The sequence below is a fragment of the Ornithodoros turicata genome, chromosome 2, assembly GCF_037126465.1.
Source record: "Ornithodoros turicata isolate Travis chromosome 2, ASM3712646v1, whole genome shotgun sequence".
NCBI classification, from domain to species: Eukaryota; Metazoa; Arthropoda; class Arachnida; order Ixodida; family Argasidae; genus Ornithodoros; species Ornithodoros turicata.
Window position 1 is genome coordinate 62,919,212 of NC_088202.1, and position 20,558 is coordinate 62,939,769.

General features: G+C 46.4%; 1 protein-coding gene across 4 annotated transcripts in view; it reads right to left on the reverse strand.

The window, feature by feature from the left end:
• The window catches only part of LOC135385489 (beta-1,4-N-acetylgalactosaminyltransferase bre-4-like), an 89,265-nt gene that overhangs the window by 38,132 nt on the left and 30,575 nt on the right, over positions 1-20,558 (reverse strand). For all 4 annotated transcript variants that reach the window (XM_064614831.1, XM_064614829.1, XM_064614830.1 and 1 more), the window contains exon 5: positions 12,776-13,008. In XM_064614831.1, coding sequence (XP_064470901.1) covers positions 12,776-13,008 — 233 coding nt within the window. The remainder of the gene's footprint in view (positions 1-12,775; positions 13,009-20,558) is intronic.

A 20,558-nucleotide genomic window follows, 5' to 3' on the forward strand; every position in this document is an offset into this window, starting at 1 on the left:
GGTCCGTACGGGCTTCTACGGCCGGAGTGAGGTAGCAGATCATATCCTCCAAACGCCCATTTCCACCGACGTCCCAATTCAACCAAAAGCTCATTTCCTCCAAAAAAATATTCGGAGGTTCTGGGCTTTCGGTTGATCTGGGCATGCGGGTGGCAGTGACCCATATCCCCCAAGTGATCTTTTCATCCAAGCGCCCAGAACCACCGAAAGCGGGATACTTCAAAGGACACGCGCCCACCGTTTAACAGGGAGAGGAGGAAGGGTGAGCGGTTCCCAAGTATGCGGGAATCCGATGTACATCTTGAGGCAGAGTTAACTGGAACGCCACTTCGACTGGCGGAGCTAAACTCGGGGAGAGAGCAACCCTAGCGGCTCTTACGAGAAATAAAGGCAAATAGTGTTCCGACTGTCCCACTATGGTTGTGTTGCTGTGGAGGTGTAAGCCTTGCCATGAGCTATTGACTCGGCATTGCCCTTAGCTGCGGTTATCGTCGCGATGTTTGTTTGTGTTTGCGGCGATTATGTGAAGGTGTATGCCGGCTGATATCGCACGGATACGATGCCTTTATCTCATTGATACACGCGAAAGTGGTCGCGTTCGCTCAGTGGGGCATTTTCAGATTTGTGATGAGGATGCACGGGGTCTAGTGGAAAATTTATTGGAGTTGCTGTCCACCTTTGCGCGTATCAATGAGATAACAGCATCGTATCCGCGTGATATCGGCCAGCATACACCTAATCGTCTCAAACCCAAACAAACATCGCGATGATAACCACCGGTGAGAGTAATGCCGAGTCAACAACTCATGCCAAGGCGGACACCCTCGCAGCATCATGGCGAGTGGTGATCATTTGGTGGCAACTTTTTCTTTTTTTTTTTCTTTTTTTGCCAGATCCCAAGCAGTCAAGCAATCTTGCATGTTCGCGTGGCACTTTCCGTGCGCCCGGAATTTCCCAGCTATTACTTTTTTCGTCCGGTCTCGAAACGATCGAGCAGCGGGTTGCCCGACTATATCCGGTGTCGTCAAATCCGCACTGCAACGGTGGCGAGTGCTCTCATTGGACCGCACGTCGAAGTGCTTTTCATGCTTTTTTTCCTTCTACCTCCATTATCATCTGTTATGTTCTGCATGGCCACTGCTTTCTTTATTGCATGCCACAACTTTGCACGAAAAAAAAAAAAAAAAGAGACCCTTGCTCGTTCTGGAATTTTCCCCACGTAACCACTAACCTCCTTATCTTTCGCTATGCTTGCCAATTCTTGCCTGTTGTCCCGTTTCGTCCACGTGTTCGTGAACCTTCCAGTTTTCCGTAACCAGTCTGTAGCCTAGATCACTACGTTCACATAATCCCCTCCACACTCTAAAAAAGCAGCCATTCGCTCCGGCCGTAGAAGCCCGTACGGACCCTTTCTTCCCTCCGGGCTGTTGACCCACAATTCGCATGAACCTTTAAACACGTCACACCTAACCCTTTAAGTACCATGCCAATGATGAGGACGGTGCCCGGAAGAAGAACAGTCTCTGTTCGAAATATCGGCGGCTTCTGTCCTGAGGCAACTCCCTTCCTATGTAAAACATTGTGATACTTATTTCACAGATATTTCTGCAGACGATTGTACCTTTAAAACAATGCGCAAAACATCCGTATGATCAAGTATAATCAAGATGAACTCAATGATTGCCGAGGCAGCTCGATATTGGAGTCACTGAATATGGTAGCCCGGTTGCGTATTTCCAAACCCGCTCCTGTACAACAGACCGGCCGCCGCCGCCTCTAGCGCGGGCGGCGGCGGCAGAAAACCCTGAAACGTCATGGCGGCCGCTGTGCTGTGTTGCTATGTTTCACTGTTTGTGGTCGGAGCGTGTTACTGGACGGCTAATGAGCGAAAAGTAATCCATAGATATGTTTAGGTGTCGTTGGATGACGATAAGCAATGTACAAGTTCTTCGAACATTTATGTGCCACGTGAGACCACGGATAGTCAACGTTTTCAGTGAAAGTGACGATGTGCTTCTGCTTCGTGTCTCCGGTTTGCGATGGCATGAATGCCCATTGTCGTTCAAATTATTTTGAGAAACAAAGCCTGAAGAGGGAAAAACCAATATAGCTAGCTAAAGCTTTGTTTTGTGCACCGTCGTTGAAGTGTAGCAGTATGAGAAATAACGCTTGTCAATCCCGTCGTAACGTTCTTTGCTGCGATTCTTCATAGCGACCACTCTCTCTGAAGCTGTTTACGAGGAACATTGGAATTAAGTCATTAAAGAAATAAACTGTCGTCGAATTATGACGTGGTCATGGCTCATCTGCAAAAACAGCAAGAAGTAACTGCATGTACTTAGGTCCGTACATAGTGCATGCACAAAAGATAACACTCCTGTGTGTAAGGACACCTGTGCGTCCTACCTTTTCGGTTTCAGGGGGATGTGTGATTCGGGTTGTATTTTCCACCTTATAAACAGCTGTGAAATGGAGTCCTGCTAATACATTCAGATGATGTCATTTTCTTTCTGCTTACTTTTTGCTGATACTTGTTGGCCTATCTTTATGTAACTAATACCTTTGAACAACTGTACGGTGTACTACAACAAAGAATCTACTGAGCTTTTCTCCTGATGTTTTTTTATTCAGTACTTCTGAATCCACGCAGGTAACTGTGTCAACGAACAGGAGAAATAGCACGCATAATATGCACAAACATGGGTATGTTCATATACAGCAAGTGTACCAAATAGCAACAAAATAAAACAGAATGAAAGGCTACCAGCAAAGACAAAAACCATAGAAAGAGGTAACATTCCCTTGAGTTTGAGGAACACACAATATAAAGAGGACAACACGAGACTATAGGTACATACCATGATGACATTATGAAGCATGCTGCATTACTCACCTCACAATGAGGAATGCCATTCACACTTTTTGTTGTTTGGAGAGAGATGTTCATTGTTTTTTTTTTATCAATTCATTATTGTGTAATTAGATAAGACATTACTTGATTTTCTGCCTTAGCACATGTCCCCGCTGCACATTCCACAAGAAATATTGAAAGCTAAATTTAATGGCCATTTGTGATGTTAACTACAGTCTGCCAATTAGATTTTTGCTCCGTATCTCATGTGTCTTTAATTTCGGTGGTTTGCCTGTATATCTTCGCAGCGTGATTTCCACTGCACACTCCGCAGTCAGCCCTTTGTCACCACTCCATGTGAACCTGCATGCCCCTTTGCATGCATTTCACGTAAATTAATTCTGCTGAGCTTCCCTCTTGATTTTCCTTGTGATATCCCACTCTCAATAGCAAGGAATTCATCAAACGGTGAGGAGTGCCTGCGTTTAGTGCATTATGTCATGTTGTACCTTGTCTCGCTGGTTGTTTTTGTCAAATTATCAGCATCCCTTCTGCTGTCAGTTCTGAATCATGTAGGAAATACAATGCAAGACAGGGATTTGCTGGGATTTTCTTCCTGCGGTAATGTTAAGGCTCAAAAGGAACTTGGAACCTACCCCAAGTTACTTTGACAAAGTAACCTTACAAAAGAACAAGTTCTCAAGAAGTTACCGGAGCTCAAAAGCGACGAGTTAAGTTTAAAAGTATACAGGGGGACCCCTAATGTAGTCAACTTCTCGTCAGCTGTCTGAATAAAGAAAGGTAGCTTTACAGTAATGAGTTATCCCCAATACTGACCCCTGTTGTTATTATTAGAGCTTGAATCAATGTGCACTAAACACTGCCAAAATATGCATGCAACTATGCGCTGAAAATCTTTGAAATATGCAGTAAAAATCCTTAATATGTGCACTGTTTTGCATTGTTTGTGGTACAAAAGTAATGCACCAAAATCATTTTTCTTTTTTTTTTAAGTGAGTATTTTGTTAGGGATAATACGGTAAAATAAAGCCGCATTCGTTGTGCAGAACACAGCAAAGGGTACTTGCGCCACAGATATAAATCATGGAGCTAAGGTGTTTATGATTGATAAATTAGCGTAAACGCAGTCTAGGTGGTAGACGAAACCCATGACGAAACAAGCTTGAGCATGAGCAACACAAACACATGTGTATGTTCGTGTAAATCCGTGTTCAGATTATTATTATCCAGGAAAGAAGTGATACAGTGGGCAAACAGACCTCTAGGTCCACACGTTTACTGGTCAAGGCGTAGGGGGTATATGTTTATTAAGAAAATAGATAGGAAAAGTTAGCCAGGCAAAGAGCCGGCTTGCTATTCCAACAAAGAAAAAGAAAGAAGAAACGGAAAGAAAAAGAAGGAAAGAAAGAAGAAAAGAGACACTAGAACGACGTCACATGCAGTTCACGAGTCCTCAGACTCTGAGAAAACCGAGGCAGTGACAGCCCACTGGTTGGGGTGCAAGACGGGGCCAAGGAGAGCGGCCAACGAAAAGTCGTTACAGCCAATCTGGAGAAGACGGCAACGAAGGGTGTTCCTATGGTGAAAGTGCTACTGACAATGTAGTCGTAGTCAATGTGTAAGTCGTAGCTTCGGCCCGGAACTGCCGAGCACATATGGCGCACATATGGCGAATATGTAGACGACATAGGGGTTAACTAAAAAAATATCCAATACCGGTGCTCACACACTCACTTGACCTCATCTTGATCATACTCAAAGCATCATGTCACTACTTCCTTACATCACATACATGCATACATGTAAATTGAGGGTTAAGTGCCACAGGATGCTGTGTTTGCAATTCGAAGAGCACTGCAGCCCTGTAAAAAATAGCACGCTACCATGCTATGAAAAAAGGCAGAAGTTATTCATGTCAGATGAGTGATGTGTCATCTTTGTTCATTTCATATATTCCCTGTCTTCGTCACTTCACCATGATTCCTAACGTATCCCAGCTTCCACAATGTGCTGACAGACTGATATTGTAATGTTGCACAGCTGTGTCCTTTCCATGAAATCACTATGTTGCAGAGTGAATTACTTGCTTGATCTACATGCATATCATAGTGCCTGCACATTTGTTTTGGTACTGAAAGCTTTTCATTTATTGCACACACCCTCCGACGCTTGAACAGCCTTCACCCTATTTTGCCATTACAGTATGATGGGCACAATACGGCACATTAATGATGGTAGTATCGCATGACTAGTGATACGGCTTTGGTTTTATCCAATAAGCTCTGAAAACACCCACCAGTAATTTTTAATATGAAAGTTTGTACAAAATATTGAGACTATTCTGATCCACAACGCCAAACTCGAACTGCCAGAACACTTTGAATAGCACAAAGTCATGTATTGGCTTGTTGCAAAAGGCCACAAAGGGACCGTGATGAATTTGTACAGCATTATGGCTTTCAGCAAATTCTCCTGCCAGGGAGCTTCAGGACATCTAATGAGAGTAGGCCATTTTTGCACGAGCAATCGTGGATATAAAAGGTTTTCCAATGTCCGATACTAATGTTAGGCATTTACCAAGTTGAGATAATCAAATAGAAGTCCAAGTCTCAGATTACCAACACTAACTTCTAACTTGTCTAGTACATACTTCACTTCAGTGTAACTGGGTATTTTACATATTGTGCTGCCGATGTGCAATGTCAATGTGCAAACGAAAAAGTTGCACACACTTTTTTTTTGTTTCATATTTGCATCTGATTTATCTAATGAACGTCAACGATTGCGACCGTTTGCCCCGCTTCCTGGAACCTCTGAACAAGTGGGTTTTCTAATATCAGCCACTGTCATGTAACCATATTAATGTGTTTAGTGTATATCAGGGCACTAAAAGAAATCCGCAGGCTGTTCGAAACGTATCCGTACACACTTTTGTGTTTACATCATTATACGTACAGACTTCAGTGCATGCACTACGTCTTGCTGTTTTTCCAGGTACGCCATGAGCACGTCATAATTCGACGACGGTTTATTTCTTTAATTACTGAATCCCAACGTTCCCCATCAACTCCACAGAGAGTGGTCACTATGAATAATTGCAGTAAAGAACGTTACGACGCGAATGACAAGCGCTATTTCTCTTACTGCTACACACTCCATCGAAGGTACTTAAACACAACAAAGCTTTTGCCTAAATTCGGTCTTTCACTGTTCGCGCTTTGTTTCTCAAAATACTTTGAACGACAATGGGCATTCATGCCATCGCAAACCGGAGACACGAAGCAGCAGCACAACGTCACTGAAAACGTTGACAATCCGTCGTCTCACGTTCTCAAAAGCAAGGCACATAAATGTTCGAAGAACTTGTACATTCCTTATCGTCATCCAAAGACACCTAAACACATATATCATTTACTTTTCACCCATTAGCCGTCCAGTAACACAATCCGAACCTCCGCGTAGAAATATAGCGGCCGCCATGACACTTCAGGGTTTTCTGTCGCCGCCGCAATACGCAGTACACCGCCGCCGGTGCGCTACCTGGAGGCGGCGGCGGCGATCTGTTGTACAGGAGCGGGTTTGGAAATACGCAGCCCGGTTAGTGGCCATACTGGGCACGAGAGCATTTCCAGGTCATTTCGTCAATTTCTTTGGTCCACTCGGTAAAGGTCCCTTCCGTTTATCAATGAATCACGCTTCCTCTCCTCCTCAGAGTGGACAAGGAGCATAGATGACATGCGAATTGTCTCCTTGCAATAGCAGCTACTTGTTACAACGAAGACAGTTAGATGGGATGCAAGCGAAGTTGCCTTACGACTATGTGAAAGAACATCCCGATCTCAAGATGTTCGTTCCAGACGATCGTGATACAGATGTCATTGTCTGCAAGTTCCGCCGCATAACAGTAAGCGCTTTCACAGGGCAGGTTCCTACCCTAGTGTGTGTGCGTGTGTGCGCGCGCGCGCGCGTCTGTGTCCACTCTCTCTATATGTGTGTTAACCATGTGTGTGTGTGTGCATTAACTTCGCTGTAAGAGTAAACCGGAGAAAGCTCAGACTTCTCGAAAAACAATAAACGATAAACTCCGAAACATAATCCGAATATGAAAAAATATTAACCCTCTACGCGGCCTCCTCGATCACGTGTGGCACGTACCGGTGTAACGCTTTTTCACTTCTTCACATTCGCACCGGATTGCCTGCGGCGCAAGGAGCTAAACCCGCGCCGCGCGTACACGGAACGGTAGTACGCACTCGTTCACATTCGCATACAGATCAATCAAAGCCGATTTCTAAGTGGCGCTGATCTCAATCGTTGCGTCGTAAACAGTTTATAATGAACCGTTTGTAAAACCCGATCTTGAGGCACTCGTTGTGTCAAATGAGATGGGGCCTCGCAAGCGGCCACTACCCACGAAGAGGAGCTCCTCAACCGGAAACGTCGCACGGCGATGGGACAAGACTAAGTCTGTGTGTCGCTTCAAAGCACAGTTCTGGTTGATGAGAGAAGCTCGTATCCTCAGCCCAATACCAAAACACGACGGTAAAAAGGCTGGCAGTAATGCAAAGACGTTCAAGAGCGTCGCATCAGTGATGCCGGACCAAATGAATCATTGTATTCAGAGTGAGCTGCGTCGTGAGTTGCGATGTGGCTATCGTGTCAAAATCGTAACAAATTCTGGCCTCCTCTTGTGCGCGACGTCGTGACTCTTCATATACAATTGTAAGGTGCCAACGAGGAGGACGAGAGTGTGGGGTCACGAGGAAGAAAGAAGAGGACACAGTTTTGGACTATTGGGTTCCTTCGAGAAGAAACGTTACAATTGGCGCAGCCGACAGTTCTAATCCAGAATCTGAAATGTGGGTAGACATTCTCTTAGAGAGCTTGCCGGAGGGGCCGCGAGCACGGTGCTGCAACGTCGGCGAGGAGGTCTTCGACCTCAGCAACCACCCAGACCAGCCGACTCTCCTCCAGTACGTGGCAGACAAACTCAACACTGACGTCGAGTCTGCTGCAAACAAAGGGACTGTGAAGCTGAACATGAAGGTGGACGATTTTGATAGGCTGATCCGCAACCCTCCGCAGCAAGTTCCCACTCTTGCCGACCCACACGCTTCCCCCGATGCCACCACCATCTTCGCGCTGTTCGAACGTCAGCAGCGTGTTTCTGGACGCTCTCCGAAATATGGCTCTTGGTGCAAACACTCTCCGGTCTCAAGCGTCTCCAAGTCACTTTGACGGTACCGGAAACGCCACGACGTGGTTAGCACATTATGAACACGCCTGCGAACGAAATGTCTGGTCGACGGACGACCTCAAGGTCGATAACCTTCGCCCCCTTTTAGAAGGGTGCGCCAAGAAGTGGTATGAGCTACGTTTTCTCCATCATAAGAAATCGTCATGGCACACTTGGAGGGAAAGCTTCCTCGCATCTTTTGGTACAGACCACTTCGCGAGATGGGACGACGCCATTTCGTACAAGTACACTACGGGACCCTACGCCGAATACCACTTCGAGAAATTGCGACTCCTTCAGTTGGCAGAACCCAGTCTCCCCGATCCGTCAGTGGTTGCGCTCCTCCTTCACGGTCTTCCAAGAAATCTACAGCACATGGTAAAGATCAAGGGAGCAAACCATCCCGAGGCTCTTTTGCAATGCCTGCGAGACATCGGAGCTAAGGAAGCTGGCCAAGATTTAGCTCCGCAGCTACCACGCCAACAGTACGGTTTCACCAACAATCAAACAACGCGGGGAAGGCAGAGGCCGAGCGGGCCCGACCACAGAACGGCAGCTACAGTAGACGGCCATGTTGGCAATGAGACGGAAAAAAACTAATAAAAGAGGGTGTTGGTTTCCACCTGAAGACACAATGCGAAACTGTTTACCTCACTACAACGAAGTTAATTTACGTTGACGTCCTCCTAAACGGTGCACCGGCTCATGCACTGGTCGATAGCGGTTCCTCCATCACCTTTGTTAACCGTTACCTGCTCCAGCCACACTTAATATCCTCCGGCCGACCAATAAACGTCAAGGGCTTTGACGGTGCCTCGAAAACCTTCAACACATGGGCTGTTGTCTCTATAACGGTGTCCGGCCACACCATCACGACCCACGCCCTAGTCATTCACGACGTGGACTACGACGTTTTGCTATCACGCCCAGACATGAAGCGCCTCAAACTGAATATCTACTGGGACGACACCATTTCAGTTGCGGACGGTTGTCTCGAACGTGATGTTGAAGCTACGTCCAAGCCGTGCCGCAAAACCAATATCACGACCATCAGCGATGTCGTGAGGCACTACCCGAATTTAGTACCTGCGTCTGGCTACCCCACTCCCACTTCTTCGATTGAGGTCCCCTTCAGTCTTCGCGATACTACGGTAGTCCGTAGGAAGCCCTACAACGTATCTCGGGACAAGAAGTTATGGTTAAAAGGGGAATTGCAGTCCATGCTTGACGCCGATATAATTCGCCCGTCAACGTCACCTTTCGCTTCGCCCATCACGATAGCGCCTAAGGCTGACGGCACGTTTCGCCTCTGTACGGACTACAGACTAATCAACAGGCAGACGGACATTTACCCGTTCCCCATGCCCAACATAGACGATATAATCAACGATACTGGAGGTAGCACCACCTTCTCATGTATAGACCTCTGCAAAGGTTTTTGGCAGATTCCGCTGACCGAGGATACAAAGAAATACACTGCCTTTGTAACACCTTTCGAATTATACGAATACAATCGGCTACCATTCGGATGGAAGAATTCGTCTGCCTGGTTCCAAAAGATGATGACGACCGTGCTCCAACCATTCATTGGCAAATTCGTCCACGTGTACATAGACGACGTCCTCATCTACTCACGGTCACAGCAGGAACATCTGGAACACCTCCACCTTGTTCTGCAAGCATTGAGTCGAGCGAACCTCCAGATAAACGTGAAAAAGAGCGTCTGCTTCCAACGTAGTGTAGCATTCCTTGGACGGCTTATCGATGGCAAAACCAAGACCACCAAGGAGGAATCCGTACGCAAGATCAGGAACATGCGAAAGCCGCACGATGTGCACTCGCTAAGAGTGTTTCTCGGCCTCGCAGGGCACTTCCGTGCCTTCCTTCAGGGTTACGCTTCTCGAACGAAATCCCTCACGACCCTGTTGCAGAAACAAAAACCGTTCATATGGACCGAGGAGTGCGAGTCTGCATAACAAGACCTAGTTGAAGCAATATCCTCCAACCCGATTTTAGACCTACCCGATTTCAGACTGCCCTTTGAGCTACACACGGATGCTTCCCATTTTGGCACCGGTGCCGTTCTCTACCAACGGGACATCAGCCGTCCATCTCCACAGCAGTTGACGGTTATTGGATACTATTCGTACACCTTTAGCGCGGCCGAGCTCAACTACGCGACAACGGAAAAGGAGCTGCTGGCAGTCGTTAAAGCGACCAGATACTTTAGATCGTTCCTGGACGGGCGCACTTTCAAGCTCTACACGGACCATCAACCCGTTACCGACATTCTGCGAACTGCAAACCTTGTTGGACGACTTGCCAGATGGGCTTGTGAGCTGCAACAGTTCGACATCCAAGTATACTACAAGCCGGGCAAGACTATGGTCGACGCGGACGCACTGTCTCGTCTAGGGCTCGAGCACTTTTCCGCCGCGTCCATCTCCGACCCGCGCCTGTGGGAGGACACCCAAGAGATGGAACTGAGGGGCAACCGTTACCTTGTTCCCCCCACCCTCCGGCAAGAGGTTCTCTCCCTGTACCACGACAGTCCCGACTCTGGTGGACATGACGGCATTGCCAGGACCTACCACAAGCTCTGTCAACGCTTTACGTGGCCGAAAATGAAGACTGACGTCAAGGAATACATCTCCTCCTGCGACATGTGCCAAAAAATGAAGGCCAAGTACACCCCAAGAGCTGACCGGACGATCTTGCCAGAGCATTCATCCCGGCCATTCGAAGTAATACATCTTGATTTTGCCGAGCTCAGGAAGAAATCCGACATCGTAAGGAAAACTCAAGCGTTCCTACTGGCCATCGATGAACACACCCGCATAGTCAACACCCGCCCAGGGGGGGGAAGACTCAGTCAGTGTCATCACGCTGCTCACAAGGGATATCTTCAAGAACACAAAGGTGATCGTTTGTGACAACGGCCCTGCGTTCACAAGCAAACGCCTCGCCGCATGGGCTCAAGAGAAGGGCATCCAGCTGAAGTTCACAGCCCCGTACCACCCCGCGGCAAACGGCATGGCTGAACGCGCGATTCGGGACGTGAAGCAGTTCGTTCAGCTATATCCAGACTTCCCCGGAGGATGGAAGACCTGCCTGGAAGCGGCTACGCACCACCACAACCGCTCATACAACCAAGCAATCGGTTGCTCCCCACATTTTGCCATGTACGGTGTTTCACCTGTCCTACAGGCCGACCGACTGCTGGGCATCGCCGACAACGTCTCTCTGAACGAGAAACGCAGGACACCCTCACAGATTCATCGATACAGACAGGCTATGAATGAGCACTTCGATCGCCGTCACAGTCACCGCATTCCAGACATAGTCGTGGGCGACCTCGTCCTCATTCGTAAAGGCACACTGGACAGGGCGCCGCCGCAGGGACCATTCGTGGTGGTCCAAACCGCCTCGAAGCAGGGGGTACTAAAGACTATTGGATACAGACTTCCGGAAGACGACCGATTGCACATTGCCTCTATCAGCAATATTCTGAAATACAATCCCAGGAGGGATTACTCCAGACCCCCGGGGCCTATGTAAGGTGCCAACGAGGAGGACGAGAGGGTGGGGTCACGAGGAAGAAAGAAGAGGACACAGTTTTGGACTATTGGGTTCCTTCGAGAAGGAACGTTACAACAATGCTTCGCATATCGTTGAGGACCAGCGAAGCGGTTTCTGCAACATTTTTATAATGTAATGTCGAGCACAAATGGTCTCTTTTGCTTTGTAGGTGATTCGCTTGTCTTCTTTTGTCATATTTCGTCATTATTTCTTGCAGAAGTGAACACTAAAACCTTCTATGCAAACTCAATAAATATACCGGGTGTGGTGCGGACAGCGAAGATAAGTGACCTGCCGGAGGATGCAGATGACGAGCCCCATACACGTGGTCCAGATCACAGCAGCAGTGTATCACCGTATGACATAATACAGAGAAGAAAGACGATCCAATTTCGGTGTCTCCAAAACCTCCGAAGGAAAAGCACAACCGAAACAGCTGAAACGAGCACTGCAGGTTGACTCAGAGTATAAAGTTTGCGGAGATCTCAACCTCTTTGCTTACATACTAGAACTGCAATATCGTTTACAGTTCCCTAAGTTTTCTTTCCTTTGTTTTTCTTTTCTGTTTGTGTGTGTGTGTGTGTGTGTGTGTGTGTGTGATGAAAGAGGTAATGTGTCAGCAATGAGGTGTAATGGAAGTGAGAAGAAAAGAAGTGGGGACCGGGAGCTCCCTTCCCACAACAGGATATGCGCCTTGACGGTGTATGCCACCTGCCGGTTGTGGTGGACAAGAGGCAGCGTTGCAAGTATCCACAGTGCAAGTATCTTGTGCGAAACGTGCCAAGAATAGAGATTTGTTTAAATAAAGAGCGCTACGGCTTCATGCCGTTCCATGGTTGCGGAACCTCTCATTTTCATGCGGTCGCGTGCTGTTTCAGATGATTCATGCAGCAACTTCTTTTGAGTAGACATTTTTGGCTTTACGGTTGTTTCCAATGCACCCCAACTGCACAATGTGCCATATATTATACGGACCGTGCTTTTGTCTTAAAACGCACTCACCTGCAGCATGCGCAAAAATTTTCTCCAATAGTAATCAAATCTTGGCCTGAATGGCGTAGAACCACGTGAGGTGTATGGTGCCCTACCTGCTCAATGATGTAGATACCGTAATCCAGCTGCTGTCTCTGGAGTATCGGATGTAGATTATACAGGAATATTTGGAGATGAAGAAGGCGTTTTGAATAGGGTACGATGATGGCGACGCGGCTCCTAGCCATACAGTGTTTTGGAGTGTACCTTCCACCTGGTTTGAGCTCCGGGAATCTTTCCTCTATCATCTGTAACGCTGGCGGGGTCAGTACGGGTTCCACGTGTCCCACTGGAAGGGAACAATGTGCCTTAGATATTACTACCATCAGTCTTGCTTAGAATCGACTACAGACGACAAACATTCTGCACAATTGCAGTTCAGAACCGTTACCGCAGAAAGACGACCAAGTTTCAAACACACATGGACTACCTTCAGTTATGCAAGTTGTATATGGTCAACTGTCCTTATTTGACACAAAGTGCATACGGTTAGACATGGCTGAGTCCGAAGAGCTATGTTTGCAGATTACGATATAGTGGCTACAGAATGGTGAAGGGCGCCGAACTGTTCAGTCTAACGAAAAAGCGAGAACAGCATCAGCACTCACCGGCACGAACACTGCGAACAGATGAGCACAGCATTGTACCAAGCAAAGAAATACACTACTACTTCAGTCACAAGTAACGAGATACCGTTACCGCTACGTGATAAACGTTACCCAATTATTCTATTTTTCCTCTGCAGTGTCCTCGTCATTCAGATACTTGCATGACCAATGCATTAATGGAGCATACTATTGATGTCCCTCTAAACAGAGAACATGAAGGTAAAGTTGATGTCAGCTTTCAGCCATGATCTATTGTTTGATGTCTGTCTGCTTACCTTACCGTACCTTACGTACGTTGTTTGTGTTATTATACTGTACAATGCAATAACTTTTAAAGCAAAGCACTGCTGTTCTGCAAGGACAGCTGTTTGTATAAATGAACTGGAGTTACAAACCCACATCTTTTCGATTTATTGTCACCGTGTTGCTGGATTTTCATCAAATCATTCGTACTTACGCCCCCTGGTGCTATGCTACGTTACTCGTACTTCCAATGGAAGCATTGTAGCAAACAGAAGCGACGTCTTACACAATTGACAGCCTTCTAGCAACTGGTTTCTATTGTGTTGACATAGCACACCTAAATACATCTGCAGCGGACCTTCTTCCGCCAACGACATACGTACCCAGACCCGTCCACTCTAGACAATGTCAGGGAGGAGCCGGTAAGAAATCTTGCGAATACGATGCCCTTTTCTATACCATCAGGATGATCGGCTTTTACAAAGGTAAGAGAGCGCGGTAGTTCATAGAGGTACCACTGATGCATTCGTTAATTTCTGGGCGTTTGAGGCTTACTTGTCTGTGTCGTCCCTAATTGTTGGTCTGCCTCGGCCAAATCTCGTTGTTTACCACTGATAAACAATAAGGGCGAGCAATGTGTCAGTATTCCTTCAGTCACCCTGGCTATAAAGCTCCCCATTCATCATCTCTCAGTAAAGTTGTTGTTCCGTCAGTCGCTCTCAGTCAATGGGAGACAAATTTCCTTGATGATGATGATGGGTAACGAACAGGTCTGCGTACGTATAGCATGTGTGTGGGAAGAATGAGGTCATGCAGATGTTTTGAAACATGCTGTGTTGACGTAATAAAAAGCGGTGTCAGAAGGCTGTTGTCAGTGTTGTGCGGAATAGTATGGTGTCCTTGTCTAGCTTTTCCGCAACGGGAAGAGGGGGGGGGGGGGGACTTCAATCGGATCTCAACCAACTCGCCCGATATCATGTGCCTAGGGAGCATATTACTAATACTTGTCTAAGTATACAAGTACAAGCAACACACTCCGTAAGCATCTGTTCCGTGTAACCTGTCCCATGGTGATTCTATATGTAAGATCAGGCAGGCTGGTCCGGGCATGGTCTCATTTTGCTTGAGGATTTATACGTTGTCGGCTGATATCTCCAGGTGGCGAAGCCGTTTGTTTTAAGCCTCTATGACCATTCGCTACTGCGAAAATAATTAAGCGTGAAGTCAGGTGGAACTCGCTTTTATCACACTTTTCGGTTTTCCGAAGTTGGGCCGCTCCTAGCGGAGACGCGACTCCATCGATTGGAGAAACTTTCGTTTATTTTTTCTTCTTTTTTTTTTCGTGTTGTCCACATGGTGGACAGTAAACAGAGACCTACAAAAATGCTCTACGACACCCCATCTTTGTGCAAAAAGGAATGGCAAAGTTAGCAGGGCGTTCACTTTACTCTTGTACTCAGATCCATTCTGCGTATCGTCCGTTGAAAAGTTCGTGATGGAAAATATATCATTTTGTTCATCGTGAATTGTGCTTCCCCGTGATATAAGTTCGGTGTCTGTATGTGCAGTTTGTCAAACAGCGCAGCCACGTAAAGATGCAAAAAATCGGACAGTAGGTCATTCATTCGAGCCAATTTCTAGCCACTTGAATTGAACCTCCGTATACAATAAGGGGGTAAGTCTACTTATCCCCTGTTTACTATTTTCGCTGCAACGCCATCTAACCAGTATGTACCTGCCAAAGAAAATTTAGGAGCGTATTGCAATATATTGGCCCGTTACAGGAGGGTAAGAAATGGGAAATGCAGGTGCATCAGTGGGACGGACAATCAGATCAGGCCCCTTACCTCGGCTTCGGATTTTTCGACTTATCCCCTTATTGCATACATAGGTTCAATTGTCGACTTGATATTTTTTCCTGGCTGTCCAACGCTTGCTGTTGGAGAGTATGCAAAAACATGTTGCATTATTTGCGTGGCGTCGGTGATCCAAATTATCCAAACAGCCAAGGATGATCCAAGGGATCCAAAGTGAGCCTTCCAGCAACAGTACTCATGTGGCGGGTATAACCCGTGGTGTTGCCTGCTTCATACAGGTTCCTAATCCAGTATACTAAGCGGTAGTAGTAGAGGATGTATACTGTTGATAGCAACCATCAAAAACGCAGTGGCCATGGGAACCCCCTTCCCAGTTGCTGAGTGCTTCGCAGTTACTAGTTGTGAGTTTAGAGCTGTCGGCGTGGCAAGGCTCAGTACCTTATAAAAGTTGACATCATTGCAAGCTAGGATGTTCTCATTGAAAGCCAGGATCACGCCTAGTCTATATACGCTTCATAAGCGCTTGGGGTCAGTGCGCATGATATAACGGTGACGTTTCAAGGAGGACTTTGACTAGCTAAAGAAGACACGTGCTCGCTCCATAAAGGTAAACAAAGCACGTTCATCCCAAGCGGAGCGGTAGATGTTGACATCAGAAGTGTCGATTTTTCTTTCGCAATAGTCGTGGCTGCTTTAACAAACGTGAAAAAAAGTTGAACGCACCCTTAAGCATACGTGCTTAAGTTCGACTTCGGGGACTTCAGTGTTAGTTCGAACGTGCGTGCTTCGTTCAAAGATCGTTCATACAGCATGAGCCCAGTCAACACCGACTGTTAGTGAAACGTAGAACCTACGTTGTCTAATGTTGTCATGTTGAACAACGTTGAATGTAGGATAATAACGCTGAATCAACGCTGTTTCAACAGTACCTGGCCAATGGAGGATTGTGAACGTAAAGAAAAACGTTGATTTTCCATGAGCCACTCAACTGTAGATATACGGAGCAACTATTTGGGTTGATTCTACATTGTACCTTCAACATATTGTCAACCTTTACGAGTGGAAAAGTCGTTGATTCTTCAGTGCGCATCCAGTTGTTTCCCACTGTATTTTATTCTTATATTCTATTCTGCCGTTCGCGTGTAGAGTAAGGCCTGTATGACCACCACGCCACGTCTGCCTCATCGCCATCGACATTCCCTAACCGCCGTTTCAAACAGTCGAGGCTGGCGAATGGTTGGCGCGTCGGAGCGCGTCCCCGTGGCAGTTTGGTAGGATGGACATTGCATTTTGCCACACGGAAAGGTCTTTGGAAGTTCAGCATCATGCGTATTTTGTACTGGAATCTCTGTAGCATCGAGGCAGTACTGGCCAATGCGGTGCACAACTATGTTGAGCGTAACAGCGAATGCCGTAGTGTGCAAGAGGCAGCGTTTCTTTGTTCTCCGGCTTTCAAGTTACACAGGTGAGTTTTCTTTCTTCCTTTTGCCTCACTTAAGATTTGTGCATTCTTGCTTTCTCAACTATCACATGTGGGAGAGGTGTGGAGCACACAGCTTAGTATCTAAAGTAAGCAGCTTTATTTGTTTGTGTTTTCTTTGCCTGTAGAATCTGGTTGCGCATCACTGACGAATTTATGCGAACTGTGGGACTGTGTGTTATGCGCGTCTGTGATATGTAGTTTGATGTATCCGAATGGTTATTAAATACAATCGGATGAGATCCTACGGGGATAACGTTTAACGCTGCCTGTGTTTAGTACGACATGGCTTCTGACAATGCCTTCGCAGTGTCGACATCAGTTTGCAACGGAGCATTACTCCTTTGTTGAAGTCGCACGTTCAAACAGCGCAGTTATTTCAGATGTTACAAGTTACAAAATGCAGATATATTCGTTCAGATCTCTTCGATTCGTACTATTTTGTAAATGCTCGTGATATCTTGAACTGCGAGTGATGAAAGCAGCGGTGGCCTATTCTATGAACAGTCTGATAAGTATAGATAAGCTCGTCTGCAAAGGAAATGAGTTACCTTTTTATATCTGACCGCGCTGTCCTCCAAAGGTCCCTTGTTTTTTGTATAACCGCTAATCTGATTGTTGAGTGAGCTAGTGTCGCTTTCGTATGTTTTTTTTTTTTATTAATAGCTTCCGTTACAGTTTTCACAAGGCTTGAACTGCGTCTGATTTCATCCATTGACAGCCTCATGCATGTGTAAAGGACCTGTTGTCTCTACAACAATGAAAGACAGGGCATAAACCAGAAGACGAAGACATCGCTTGGACCTGCCAGTGATTAAGCTGCTTCCGCATCACACCATCTATACTCCGAAAGAAGCTGCGGTAAGACACTGTCATGCATGTGTTCCTTTTGGTTGCAGAGTGTCTGTTTCTGACGTCTATTTAGGGCAGTGTTTGGTCTGCATTCCCACTAGATGGAATGACCTATGTTATTGGTTATCTTTCAGGGATGACCGTTCCGAAGAGGCACAGCGACCATCCATTTGATTATTACTACTACGACCATTATCAGTTATTATGTTTGTTGTAGATGTTTCACTAATTAATATGAGATTTTAATAAACGAGCACATAAAGGGTTATGCCCCTCATTATCTTATTTAACATTCACTATTACACATTTGTACTATTGTATTTTGGACACAATTAGATTTAGGCATACCTGCGCTTTTTGCCACCAGAAGTGGAGCTTTAAAGTAGCATAGTAGGGGTAGCAATAGACAACGTAGAATAAACAGTAATTCACAACATTTGATGAACGTTCTATCAACGTAGAAAGGGCAGCAGTCAACGTAGAAATAGCGTTATAAAATTATAGTAGATTCTACGTGTTTTTGACCGGACATTTTTGTTGCACGCTCTCGCAGATTCTACGATGGTGCTGTAGATTTTCAATGTTATTTCAACGTTGATTCTACATTTCGTGGTTGACTGCGAGGGTGACGCTCTCACCCTATATGGACGGATCCAGGGCGCTTTGTGTGAATGCCTGAACGGAAACAGGAAATGTAGTCATATGGCAGCTACACTGCTGTACGCTGCCGTCAAGTGCGTGTCAAAGGCGGACGTGCTGCAACAGTGCATGTCTCCCCTAAAGTAGCATACCAGTAGACTTGTGCAGAAACTAGATTAGAGCATTTAACTTACGTATATTTTTAAAACTGCAGAATATAGTAATCTTACGTACTGTTTTCTGTATTTCTACGCATTTTCCAAGTTACCTTGAGGATATTACACTGTGTATCACACAGGGGTCGAGCGTAAGATTTTTCGTACGGCATTACGCGGCAGCGTGCAGCGCCATGGTTTTGGGAGCATGAATGAGGCAATTTGTTGTCCGGAATGGTATGCGGATAAACTATTCAGAGCCCTATCAGGCAGGATAGAAGACCAGCACCAAACTGTGACCTCAAAGTGTTTGGAAAGTAGCGAGTTACTTTAAAAGCCCCGTAGATGGTGCCTCGGTACCGCATCGTTCTTGAGTGTTTCTGTTTCCCTTGATAAACAATGTCGGCGGTACCGAAGAAACGGTTACAAACAACTTGGGTATGCGTAGCTTCCCAGTAGCGACAGTTGATCGCCTTCTCCCACCGCCGACGTTCCCGTTTTGGTTGATTCCAGTTTGTCTTTGGGAATAAGCAACACAGATACCCCATCCAAATTCCCACAATACGTATTCATCAGAGCATGTATTTACCATTTCGTCGCTTAAAAACCACGTAAAACGCACACTGTGAAAGCGACTGCGGTGCTGGTGAAAGGGCTCGCCGTTGTCGGCCTCACAGAGGTGGGCAACGTCACGACTGACACCCTGGGGAAATGTGAGTCCTGGGCAGACTGAAAGCGTCACACAAAAACCCGAGAAAAAACCCAAATAGCACACCGGCACCAGGGTTCGCACCCGTGTACCTCCCAGTGTCGACGTGACATGGCCAGCACGCTAACCACTGAGCCACAGGAGCAGGCGAAAGCGACTACTCCTGCTTGTTTTCCTTTATTTTGCTCGGACGTGGTGCAACAGGCACCTCCACGAATAAGAGAACGCCACATCACCGCACGCGTCACTCTGCTCCCTCGCCCTCTTCTTGCGCGCAGAAACTCACTTACAGAGCGTATACCGGTGAGGAATGCTTGCACCTTTTCTCACACCGCCCAGATTAAAGAGATATTGCAGGACACTTCATGGATGAAGAGACATTAAACGACTACATGTGTTTTGATTCATCAAGTGTCCTCCATTCTGACGGTGTGGCTCGCACAACTGCTCACTGGACATCCGCTCACCGGCGGATTGCTCACCAATGAAACGCTGAAATGAATAAAAGTCAATTGCTCATCTCATTATAAAATACTCAGAGCCCACCCTGACATATTCATTTCCTCGTGACGGCTCCTTTGCAATTTCTGATCCATTGGAACTTGCACTGCCATCAAACTCTGTTATTTTTAGCGACCTTTTGACGTATTCAACCCGTCCAAAAGAAGCTTCAGTCTTCCCTGGTAGAGGTAAAGACTTTCATAATCAACGTTGTCTGAATGTGAGATGTTTCCAGTTACTATCGCCATTTATAGGTATGCTTACGGCTCGCTTTTCTTTGTTGTTGTTCATTTGTTTGTTGTGTTTAGTTGTATTGAACCCAAAAATTTTCCGGGCCAACCAACGGCAACCGCCTTTCACATGAAACGAGGCAGAAACCTTCCGCTGTTGCTAGTCCGTAGGTATCCAACCCTGCATACACAAAACCAAGTGGTCCCCTGGTGACCTGGACTTCAAAGTGGCATTTCTCGGGTTCAACCACTCGGGGAATTTGCACTTGCCGCATGAAGAAGCTCTCGAGTCATAGCGCAAGGCTACGCAAACAAGCTACTCTCAGTACATCAGTGCTGATGTATACATGACACGCATTGAAAAAAAAAAAAGAAACGAAGAAAAAGGAAAGGAAACTCTTCCGTATGCACGTGCGAATCAATAACAGATGAGAATCGTCATGTGTACTCAGTGTGCACAGCTCTGTTTGCATCTTTATGAGAGCTATGAAGAAACGAATTGAACCGAGCTCCTAATTCGATGCACTTAGGTTTTCCAAGTTCGGTCATTCATCAATTTTCAATAACGGAATATATCGACCACAACTTCACGCCCTTCACAGACC